The sequence below is a fragment of the Manihot esculenta genome, chromosome 14 (assembly GCF_001659605.2).
Source record: "Manihot esculenta cultivar AM560-2 chromosome 14, M.esculenta_v8, whole genome shotgun sequence".
NCBI classification, from domain to species: Eukaryota; Viridiplantae; Streptophyta; class Magnoliopsida; order Malpighiales; family Euphorbiaceae; genus Manihot; species Manihot esculenta.
The window spans coordinates 3,360,767-3,372,244 of NC_035174.2; the positions used below are offsets into that span (position 1 = coordinate 3,360,767).

The following is an 11,478-nucleotide window of genomic DNA, read 5'->3' on the forward strand; positions in this document are numbered from 1 at the left end:
AAAATTGTTAAATGGTAGAAAATAAAATTTTCTTTTAAAAATAAAAAGTTATTTTTAAAATTTGTAATTTTTCATTTTAATTGTAAAGATATTTTTTATTAATTAATTTTCTAAATGTTTTAATTAACAGAAAATATAAAAAATATTTTAATTATTACAAAGTTTTTTAAAATAAATTTAAAATGAGACTATTTTGTAGATAATTTCAAATTCAAAATTTTCGTATTAGAAGTCTAATTAAATTTAAATATTATATTTTAAGTTGTCTATTTTTTATTAAAAATATGATATTTCAAGTTTTCTATCCAAACACAAAATTAACAATTATTATTATTTATTTTATAATGTGACAATGACATGTACGAAGGCAGATAAAATTATTTGAAGAGACTTCATCGCAATATTCATGTGGAAGTGCTCCAAAGCTGAGGCACTGGCGACGAAAATTACCCAACTCTTTACGACTTTACTCGCCGACGGGGAGAAAATTCAGCGGTAACTGCAGCCAAAGCAAGAAGGCATCCACTACGATACAATTCCCTTTTTCGGTTGGCAGGCCCGCCTTTCTCCAAACCCTTCGCTTTTTTAACTTCCGTCCTTCGCTTTCAGGCATTTCACCTTTCTCTCGCTTTCTAGTCCCAGCCAAGCTTAACCCGTTTTCTTTCCAACACTTTCTCGCCTTGTAAAATTAGTCTTCGCCCAAACACCTGTCATATCATTCTCTAGTTGTTTCTGTTAATCTGTTGTTCAAATTCAAATGCTTGTTAGCTGACCTGAGAGCAAATAAAGTTGGAGTTGGAAAAACGATGGACAACGAAATCGTGGGTGATGGAACTCTCATGGATGGAGTTATAAAAAACGGTGTGTGCTCCTCGGAGTCGTTAAATGGAAGCTGCGATGTATGGAGTTGTAAGGATTCTGATTCTTCTTCAGCTGATCATCTCGTTATCATGGTCCACGGTATATTTGGAAGGTTAGATTCTATGATTTATTGAAATTTCTTTTTGTAAGTTCGATTTTTATTGATGACCGACTAATTTGTTTATCTTTGAAGATTATTCTTTTCATTTTAGTTATTTGATATTGTAGTTTTGCAGAATTGGGTTTGCTTTTATCTGAAATAACTGTTATTTTTAAATGTATGATTCTATATTTCTATGAAATTTGCAATTTATCAACTCTAAAAAGATTTTGAGCAGTTCCTTGTTTCGTTCAATTCCTGATACTTCAATTTATTGAAATTCTACTCGGATTTCCCCCTTTTTTCCTGCTCAATCTCAGCAGCCAAGCTTCTCTATTGTTCCCAATTCAGGACTCATTAGTTATTCTTTGTTTCTCTGTGGTTATGTAATTCTCTGCAGTGCCTCAGATTGGAAATTTGCAGCTGAGCAGTTCGTCAAAATGCTTCCTGACAAAGTGATAGTTCATTGTGAGGAGCCTTTCTTTTCTGAATCATGTTTCCAAAATCAATGATAAGCAATGGTCCTAGAAGATAATACATACATTCGTTTACATGTCTTGCAGGTAGTGAGCGAAATATGTCTATGCTGACTCTTGATGGCGTGGATGTGATGGGTGAACGGTTGGCTTTGGAGGTTGGGATTTTGTTTCTTTTATCGAATGCATGTTTATGTTTGCTTCTGCTACTTGCTAGTTGTCACATATACTTACTTTAAGACCAATCTAACTGCACATGTGGTTTCCAGGTCCTTGAAGTGATCCAGAGAAAGCCAAATTTACGTAAGATTTCTTTTGTTGCACATTCTGTGGGAGGACTGGTGGCAAGATATGCAATAGGGATATTGTATAGACCACCCCAGAGAGAAAATGTAGAGGATTCAGTAGCTGAGACAGGTGACAAGGATGTAAAGGCTACAATAGGTGGCTTGGAGGCTATCAACTTCATCACTGTTGCTACGCCTCACCTAGGTTCAAGGGGGAATAAGCAGGTATCATATCTTACTATCTCTGTTGTTAGGGTTTCAAGCATCATTAGTGTCCCTCCTAAGACTTGAGAAAGCATGTGATGTGGCTGATTATGGGAGATTTTTTCTTCTTTGTCTGTTGGAGAGAGTGTGTAATTTGATATTCTTTGCATATAAGAAAGGTTGTAAAATAAAGAAAGGAAAACCTGGTAGTTTTTAATATAGGACTGCCTAAATAAATGGTGCATGTGCCTTGACTATAAATTAAAACATTTGTGTGGGAAAAGGATAATAAATTTAACAAAAATTCAACAAGAGAATCTCTTTGTTGCAGATTACTATGCTCATATTACTTCATAGCTTGGAATTTTATTTTACACCTGCTCTAAGCTGTGATGAATTCAAGTGAGCACTTTTCCTCACCTTCCTTGCCTCACCATTACAGGATGTCATTTTTTGCAAAACATAGAATTCACAAATGATTTGTGTTGATTAACTTTACTTGATTAAGCAACCCAGGCTGATATGCAACTGGAAGAATGAGAAAACAAAACCCTATTATGCGCCGCCATATGGCTCTGGAGCATGCATTAATGTGGTACTTGAATCACTTACAGATCTTCCTGATGTCATTTTTCAATTTGTATCTGCTAGTAATAGAATTACATTATCACTCTAATTCTTTTCATGTTGTAATCAACCCGGTGGGTATGTATTATATTTTATGTTTTTCGGTTGGTGTATGAATTGGTACATGTTAATCTATTCATCCTCAGGTTTTAGCCTTTTAGGGGACTCAGCCCCTTATTTTTTAAAAAGTGTATTTATTTGCAGGTACCTTTTCTTTTTGGTTTAACTGCCATTGAGAAAACTGCTGTACGTGTTATTCATTGGATACTTAAGAGAACGGGTCAACACCTTTTTCTCGCTGATGACGATGAGGGGAAACCTCCATTGCTCAAACGCATGATACAAGATTATTGTAATTGCTTTTTCATGTATATCGCTTGGATCCCAATCGCTTTTTTTTTTAATTGTTTTATTTTCATACTTTTCTTAAGGTGTCATATATCCAGATATGTAAATTAAGAGAAGCATCTAACTCAATATGCAGGTCTGCTTTGCGTATATTCAAACGGCGTGTTGTGTATTCAAATGTGGGCTATGACCGTATCCTTATAATTCAATATTTATAACTGGTCCCACGGTTGGAGTTTTTCCTATGTCTTCCTATTATTTGTTTCCTTCATGAAAACCATACAGGCATTGTGGGCTGGAGAACATCATCTATAAGGCGTGACAATGAATTACCAGAGGTATATCTGCTTAGAATTTGTATTTATTTACTATTACTTTTTTGACCTGCTGGGTGGAATTTAGCTAATTGTCATGCTTTTCAGTGGGAGAATCATGTCAATGAGAAATATCCACATATTGTATATGAAGAACGCTGCAAAGCTGACAATGCTGAGCAATGTGATCTTATTATATCAACAGAAGATAATAGCTCTGACAAGCTTGAAGGTATGTACGGATGATCTTTGAATCCAAAGATAACAACAGTTTTGATGACTTTGTGAAGTTATTTTCCTTTAGGCTCCACCAATTTCAGATGATGAAATTACTATTTGGACAGTTCTATTGCCTACAGCTCCTAAAAGCACATTATTTGAAATTATTTGCGCAGAGGAACTAGTGACAGGCCTATCCCGTGTGTCCTGGGAAAAAGTAGATGTTAGCTTCCACACCAGCAGACGGAAATTTGCTGCTCATAGCGTCATTCAGGTTTTTCTCACATCCTCTCTCTAGCACCCTCACACTTGCGGAAAAACATACTTGCATACAAGCACATTTTTGCAAGTTGACATGTAATTACAGGCACATTCCGTCCAACAGCCTTGATTCTTCTGGTGACATGTTAAATATGGAAAATTTCATTTCTTGGACTGATATTGGTGTCTCTACTCTATTACTTTAGGTGCAAAAACACTGAAAATGAATTTCGTAATCTGCTACATTATTTCTGAAAGGAGCAAAATTTGTGGATGCTTTGCAGGTGAAAGATCATGTCATGCATATAGAAGGTGCAGATGTTATACAGCATATGATTGATCATTTTCTTCTCTAGAATCCAATCCCTGTTAGATTTGACTCATTTATTACCGGAGGATGCCAGATCTTATATATCAAGGTACATTTACCCTTCATTTTGCAAGAAAAGAATTAAAATGAAGTCTTGCAAAATCATGCAAAGACTTCAACTTCTTTTAAAATGGAAGTTTTTTAAAGTTAGAAAAGATTGAATTTTTCATTTTAAACAAGAAAATTATTAGAAAAGAAATCAATTGAATCAAATTCTTGATTTCAAATAGAAGATTAATGTTCATCCTTCCATTCTCTCTGGACTATTGAGCTGTACTAAACTTATGTTGGTGGCAGGTTGAAGTTTGTCAACTTTTTTGGTGATGGCAAACACGGCAAGAAGAGTGCCTGAATCAGAATTCAGGGGAAGTTTTATTTATTCATTACTTCTTGTGAATTCCGCGATAATTGCTGTGTACTTTGATTTTTGTTAATTAGTATTAGCGCATGCAAGTACAAGAACTGTTCTACTTTAGGTTAATTTAGAACCTCTTTTTCAGATTAAATACACATTCATAATATGTATATATATATATAAATTATCGAAATATTCATAATTGCTTATTATTTCTATTGGAGTTACAATTGAAGACGAACTAATCGTTTTGCTAACTTAATTAATATATAAAAATGTTTAGGTAAAATTAATGTTTAATAAGCTAACTTAATTTTAAAAAGTATATATATTTTATCACGTGCCAGACTTTAAATTTTTAATATATACAATAAAATATTTTTATAAAATTAATACTTAATAAAGTAATTTAATTTTATATAAAAATACATTAAAAAAAAAAAGGAATTCAATACTCAGCGATTTTTTAAGAACGCTTATTGAGTTAGGTGTCAACTCTAATAAAGCTATTGTTTTTCAAAGGAAAAAAAATCAATAGAGGCCAAGGAATTAAATAGCAATGTAATATAGAAAAAATGGAAGTTCTCTCCGTTTCTTACTTTAATAAGTTCTCTCATAATCTCATAAAAATTGAATAATCTCGTAATAAAGTTATGGCACATAAAAATATAAAACCTTTATTTTTTTTATCTGCATATAATTCATTATACGGTTACAAACATAATTGAAGTTAGTTTTGAATAATCTCGTAATAAGGTTATGTGGCAGATAAAAGCATAAAATTTTTATTTTTTTTAATCTGCATGTAATGGATTTTACGCTTATAAACATAATAAAATTTATAAAATTGAAAGATTAGTATTAAGTTAAAAATATTTCTTAAATAAAATTTTAACAACTTTATTTCTCTTACATTGTATAAATTTAAAAGAAATATCACTTTATTTCTTTTAATGCCGCAAATAAAATTTATGAATTAATGGCATCAATAAATTTAAAGAAAATATTATTTTATTTCTTTTAACTCTGTAAATGATATTTTTGAGTCAATGATCTAAATAATTAACCATGTAATTCGAGTCTTAAATATAATATGAATTAATACAATCAATGAAGAATAATTTTAAATGTATTTAACTACTCCTCTACCTAATAACACTGATATTTTTTAATATTAATGTTATATTTTAGAGTCTTACAAAAATAAAAATAATCAAACCTTTTTAAAATTAGGGTGGAGAGGTGTGCAATGAAACTATTTTGAACGTTTAATGTGTGCGTTTGTCGTGCCCGGGCGACCTGTCGAGCACATACAGAATAATGGGCGATTTGTTTGGGTAAAAAAAAAAAAAAAAAAAAGTGCTCATATTAACCAATAGAAATTTCAATTAATTTTATGATTTTTTTTAACTCAATCATAATTTTTTTTTAATATAAAATAATAAACAAAGAGTTGACTGATTGATCAGCTGAGTTCCAGTGCTGCTGGACTACTCCTGTCTTGATTTAACTGGTGGAGCTCTGCTTAGATACTGTAGCCAGGAAGAGCAGACGACTGACGACGACGACTTCTTCCTGCTCTCTTCATTTCCCTTTTCTTATATTATAGAAAATTATAAATGGATCTTTCAATTCCTTCGTCTTTCTCTGTCTCTGAAATCTTTCCTTCTTCTCGATCTCTCTCCCCTCCATCTTTTCAGAAGCTCAGATTATTTCCTTTTATCTATGACTCCAATCTCAAATCTAGAAACTTCCCCACTCGATCCTTGTTTTGCCGCCAAAATCGTCTTTCTCTCAGAGCTCAAACTTCTAATGGGGCGCTTAACGATGGCTTCGTCCTCGAAGACGTTCCTCACTTGACAGATTTCCTTCCTGATTTACCTGTAATTCGCTCTTCATTTTCTCTTCTTCTAGCTCTGAATTTCTTATTATGCTTTTACTTATTCATTTCTTCTTCTTTTAGTCCTACCCGAACCCATTGCAGAGCAGCCAAGCTTATGCTATTGTCAAGTATGTCCTTTCACTTAAATTACTAGAGCTTAATTTGCTGGTTAATTCTGCAATCTGCAAAGTTAACTGTTTTCGTTTGCCCAGGCAAACTTTCGTTGCACCCGAAGATGCAGTGGCGCAAAAGGTCAGTAGAAATTGATTTTTTTTTTTAAAAAAAATTCAAAATTCAATAGGTTATTTATTTCACTTTTCAACTCTCTGTTGTGTGCCTTCAGATTGTTGTCCAGAAAGATAGCTCCAGAGGAGTGCATTTTAGGCGTGCGGGGCCACGAGAGAAGGTATTATCTTGTAATTGAACTAGTTAATGACTTCTCAAATCACAAGAAGTATAATAAGAAGAGATTGTGATGGTAGGTCTACTTTACGCCTGAAGAAGTGCGTGCTTGCATTGTGACTTGTGGGGGCTTGTGTCCTGGGATCAATACGGTCATCCGGGAGATAGTTTGCGGATTGAACTATATGTATGGTGTCAATGATATACTTGGCATTGAGGTGAGCTTCTTTGCTTTTATAGGGAGTCGGGGTTTTGTTTTTTGATTCTTCAAAATTTATCTTCCTTGTTTCTTTTCTTTGTCGCTGATGAATCTTCCAGGGAGGGTATAGAGGTTTCTACTCCAAAAACACTGTGACATTGACTCCTAAAGTTGTGAATGATATCCACAAGCGTGGTGGTACCTTTCTTCGCACTTCTCGAGGAGGTCATGACACCCACAAGATAGTTGATAACATTCAGGACAGGGGAATAAATCAGGTGGATGTGTGCTTTTTTTTGCATTTTTTTAGGTTAGTTGAGTGTTTGTCACGGGGGAAAAAAGAGAAAAAGGGGAAGGAGATGAGACAAACAATGACCTGAATTTTCATGGATTATTAGGTCTATATTATAGGAGGTGATGGTACCCAGAAGGGAGCAGATCTAATTTACAAGGTAATCTTTTACGCCTCCAACAAAAGAATCTGTTCCCTTTCTTCGCTTATATCTATTACTTATGATGAATTTTGAATGATGCAAATGCCATGCCTTTATTTATTTTCTTTTCTGTGGGTACTTTTTCGTCCAGGAAGTAGAGAAACGTGGTCTTCGAGTGGCAGTTGCTGGGATCCCCAAGACCATTGATAATGATATTGCTGTAAGTTTTATCAACTATGCTCTAATTTTATGGCAAATGAATAAATTACAAACATCCTTTTTGTCTGTGGGTAAACCTTTATGTATCATCACAAAACCCTAGAGAAACTGAAAACAAGGGACTATTCCTCTCACATTATTGTTGAAACTTATTTGGGATTGAGAATTTGTTGAGTTTTTTTGACTCCTTATATGTATTTTCTATGTCTGTTTAGGTGATAGATAAATCCTTTGGATTCGATACTGCTGTTGAGGAAGCTCAGAGAGCAATTAATGCTGCACATGTGGAGGTTGAAAGTGTGGAAAATGGAGTTGGGATTGTAAAACTTATGGGCAGATACAGTGGTAGGGTGTTTGAATGATGCATAGTGGATGCCTGCGTGACTATAAATTTTCGCAATCTGATATTTTACACTCCTGTTGCCTTTGCATTTTGCATTACCTCTGCAGGTTTCATTGCTATGTATGCAACTTTGGCAAGCAGAGATGTGGTAAAAGCTTTCTTCTCTTTGATAACATTCAGTTTGTGATTTACACTTTTGGGTGCCATTAGAGTGTCAAAAACTGAATGTAATTAAGGTTCCTATTGGAAAAGATAAGAGCTATCACTGGTTAGTGGACTTGGTGCAGAGAAGTTTGATATGAATAATTTGTACTTGTTGTAAATATTGTATCCGACTGTAATCATTATGCTTTATTGAGTTATGACATGATAGTTCTGTGATTGCTCTTTCAAAATGGTTGCGTTTTTACTTCTGACAATTTTTTCCAACACTGATTTGCATTGGGGTTTGAAAGTTGTCCAAACAGATATTTTCGCCATTTCATTTCAAAATTATATATTCAATGTGCATGCAATCCTTCAAGATGATCAGTGTCAAAATGATTTGGAAATAACAAGTCTATATTAGGAAAATCGGGGTAGAGTGATTCTGCAGCCTGCAAGTGAAAATTTATGTGAAATAAGAAATTTTAGCAATGCGCTGTTTTGACCTTAGTGAATGAGTCCCTTGAAACTATAATTTTTCATAAGTTACATTATGCTTCAATCCCACTTCTATGGGAGCAAAAGAGATATGGTGCTTCGAAAGATGTCTCCATGATATGATTTGAGCATCTCTCTTACTAATTATATTAACAGTGTTTGGAATTTGTCAGGATTGTTGCTTAATTCCAGAATCTCCATTCTATCTGGAAGGCCCAGGTGGACTCTTTGAATTTATTGAACAGCGGCTGAAAGAAAATGGGCATCTGGTCATTGTGATAGCAGAAGGAGCAGGGCAGGAGTATATCGCTCAGAGCACACGTACAAATGATGAGAGAGATGCATCAGGAAACAGGCTACTTCTTGATGTTGGTCTGTGGTTATCTCAGAACATTAAGGTGGCTCTTGCTTCATGATTTTCATTTCTGCTAAATGCATAAAACAACCTGTCCTTCAGGAGTCTTTTGGGCATTGAAACTAACAATTCATCTAATAACCCAACTTAATAAATTTCCATTGCTGCATCTCTCATTTTATTTGAGCCACAACATTTTCTCTGCTGTCTTTGCATCTATTTTCTTTCTTGTTATTTATTATTTCCTTTCTAAATATATGTTTATGGCTATATGCAATGTCACAGGATCATTTTGTGAATGTTCGGAAGATGCAAGTAAATATGAAATATATAGGTACATTCCATGATTCTGGATTATACCTTGCTTCATGAAGTGCCACCTTTCATACTTGCATTTCTTATAGAACTTCTCCATAAATTTAGGTAATTTTTTTATGCAAATTTTGGCTCCCGGATTTTTCTTTTATGATGTTATTTGGAAGAATGATATGTATTTGAACAAGCAGAATTTTGTGTCTACGTGAAAAGTTGTGCTAGAAATTGTTTTTTGAAAGAGCATGCACTGATTATTTTGAGTCAAGATTACAGAGGTTTCAATGGTGAAAGTGTAGTACTTGCCAGGACAGATATAATGGGAACAATAATCAATAATGCACATACTCAAGAAAGTGAATTTTAACAGGTCTAAATATTAATATTTTTTTCTGTAGATCCCACATACATGATACGAGCCATTCCAAGTAATGCATCAGACAACATCTATTGCACTCTTCTGGCACATAGTGCTGTTCATGGAGCCATGGCTGGGTACACAGGCTTCACAGTTGGACCAGTGAACAGCAGACATGCTTATATTCCCATTGCAGTAAGCACTTCTCAGTTCTCAGTTTGTGTTGCGCCTATGCTGACTTTATACGAACATAATTTTACTCGTGTTTTAAAGGATTAAAAATTGGATTGGATCTATATTTTACGATTGTGCGCCAATCAATCAAATCTTGATAGGGACCAAATATATTGCCGTCAATATCAAAAACAATATGACAAATACTATGCAGTCCCCCTTGTACCAGAGTACGGGCTTTAATAAATTTTTTCACATGGAATCTCTTCATATAGATAATGCCTACCAGAAATGACCTTTCCTGGTTTTCTCCAGTGTTTGTCAGAGCTAACCACCTTGCACCAGTGTCACAGCATAAAATGGCTATTCTAGTCTTCTGTCTCTGTAGCTCTCGCAATACTTTCATGATAATACGGTAATTTGTATTTCATCACAAAGTACTGAAAATGGGGCTTCAGATATTGAAGTAATGCTTCCAGAATGGCTAAAAGCTTCTAGGATTCTGATTTTAAGCAGTTGTTAAACTACCTAAATACATAACATTATTTCTGATAGTGGCGTGATATATTTTGAGGCCTCTGGAAACAAGGACTACGTAATTCAATTTGAAAAGGCTAGTATTGGGAGTGTATATTTTGCCAAAAACTAGGGAGGTTTTTATAATTATGCTGTCTGATTGGACATTTGAATTGTTGGCATGGTGCCGTATTGCAGCGTGTGACTGAGGCACAAAACACAGTGAAGTTGACAGATAGGATGTGGGCTAGGCTACTTGCGTCTACAAATCAGCCTAGTTTCTTGAATTCTGATGATGGAGAGACAGTTGAAGTGAGAAAGGACAAAATGAAGATCAATTCTACTTAGAGTCTCTGGATCTGGACTGAAATCCAAACAGATCGGTATAATCTCATGTTTCCTGCCATCATGGTGAAATCCCTCTGATCTCCAATTCTGAGTTCTGTACGGCAAATACAAGTAGACGCTGCCCTAGTGAGGTTAGATATTATTTGGAGGCCGACTTCAATATCCATTTAGATTGCAATGCACTGGAGTTTAATGTTTAAGGCAGAGTGAAGTGTTTGTGAATGGCATGGTGCAGCATTCGCCGAACCAAATATCAATCTGTATTTATTGATAAATTTCTGAGCTTTTTTACATTTTGGCACGACCTGAAATTAGTAAACCAGTTGAGTTGCTATATGTAATGAAAACTTGCAGACACCTTCTGGGCAGAGGTGTCTACTTTCTAGTGTTCCAGCCCGAGGTTGATACTGTCATCGAATCCTAAGAATGTTTAAGGGTTCTGATATGTCCGTTTTGCTTTGTCTGAATTGCGAGCACTTAAGAATGCATACTACAGAAAACGGATCTCTTGTGCTTTCTGCACTTTGGCAGGTCCTGAAATTAGTGTTTTGGTGGGTCTGAGTTCTGAAGTGAATAGAGAATGCTCAAAATGAATAATACAAAAAATGAATTCGCCATAACATAAATTACTTTGTGGTCCAACTCCGAAATAAAATGACGAACAGGTTGCTGAAGACCAGAAAACCTGATGTCCAAAGAAGAGGCAAGACTCAGAACCTCACCTAATGCTCTGATGGTATACCTTGAAGAAAAATAAATAAATAAATGAGACCTCCGCTGAAAACAATAATAATGAGATCATCTGGATAGAATCGAATGACGATGCACCTGGTCCAACACCATAAATATCTTTTGTTTTCTCCTAATGTTTG

The 11,478-nt window shown here is 34.7% G+C and overlaps 2 protein-coding genes across 5 annotated transcripts; both read left to right on the forward strand.

The window, feature by feature from the left end:
• Positions 1-387: 387 nt before the first annotated feature.
• LOC110630894 (lipid droplet phospholipase 1) lies at positions 388-4,590 on the forward strand. 3 transcript variants are annotated; one of them, XM_043950102.1, is made up of 13 exons: positions 389-973; positions 1,362-1,429; positions 1,525-1,595; positions 1,707-1,949; positions 2,260-2,330; positions 2,445-2,523; positions 2,760-2,923; positions 3,040-3,095; positions 3,189-3,241; positions 3,326-3,449; positions 3,613-3,710; positions 3,982-4,116; positions 4,365-4,590. In XM_043950102.1, the coding sequence occupies exons 1-12, from the start codon at positions 807-809 to the stop codon at positions 4,051-4,053; spliced, it is 1,266 nt and encodes a 421-aa protein (XP_043806037.1). In that variant the 5' UTR covers positions 389-806; the 3' UTR covers positions 4,054-4,116; positions 4,365-4,590. The 3 variants fall into 3 exon arrangements, with proteins under 3 accessions (XP_043806038.1, XP_043806037.1, XP_021634226.1); XM_021778534.2 differs by lacking the exons at positions 2,260-2,330; positions 2,445-2,523; XM_043950103.1 differs by lacking the exons at positions 3,613-3,710; positions 3,982-4,116; positions 4,365-4,590 and having other exon boundaries at positions 388-973; positions 2,760-2,907.
• A 1,268-nt stretch (positions 4,591-5,858) lies between these two features.
• On the forward strand, positions 5,859-11,051 carry LOC110631218 (ATP-dependent 6-phosphofructokinase 4, chloroplastic). 2 transcript variants are annotated; one of them, XM_021778970.2, is made up of 14 exons: positions 5,875-6,305; positions 6,386-6,432; positions 6,517-6,556; positions 6,648-6,710; positions 6,787-6,924; positions 7,025-7,183; positions 7,304-7,357; positions 7,491-7,559; positions 7,774-7,903; positions 8,009-8,049; positions 8,717-8,941; positions 9,184-9,232; positions 9,609-9,763; positions 10,457-11,051. In XM_021778970.2, the coding sequence occupies exons 1-14, from the start codon at positions 6,042-6,044 to the stop codon at positions 10,604-10,606; spliced, it is 1,584 nt and encodes a 527-aa protein (XP_021634662.1). In that variant the 5' UTR covers positions 5,875-6,041; the 3' UTR covers positions 10,607-11,051. The 2 variants fall into 2 exon arrangements, 1 of the variants encoding a protein (XP_021634662.1); XR_006348493.1 differs by lacking the exon at positions 10,457-11,051 and having other exon boundaries at positions 5,859-6,305; positions 9,184-9,321; positions 9,609-9,749.
• The last annotated feature ends 427 nt before the right edge of the window (positions 11,052-11,478 follow it).

Bases quoted from the DNA above. Each gene is read 5' to 3' on its own strand.
- LOC110630894 (XM_043950102.1), top strand. From the start codon at position 807: ATGGACAACGAAATCGTGGGTGATGGAACTCTCATGGATGGAGTTATA. The intron at 3,096-3,188 runs GTATCCTTATAA...AAAACCATACAG, and splicing joins TTCAAATGTGGGCTATGACC to GCATTGTGGGCTGGAGAACA. The intron at 3,711-3,981 runs GTTTTTCTCACA...GATGCTTTGCAG, and splicing joins CTGCTCATAGCGTCATTCAG to GTGAAAGATCATGTCATGCA.
- LOC110631218 (XM_021778970.2), top strand. From the start codon at position 6,042: ATGGATCTTTCAATTCCTTCGTCTTTCTCTGTCTCTGAAATCTTTCCT. The intron at 6,306-6,385 runs GTAATTCGCTCT...TTCTTCTTTTAG, and splicing joins ATTTCCTTCCTGATTTACCT to TCCTACCCGAACCCATTGCA. The intron at 7,904-8,008 runs GTAGGGTGTTTG...TTACCTCTGCAG, and splicing joins ACTTATGGGCAGATACAGTG to GTTTCATTGCTATGTATGCA.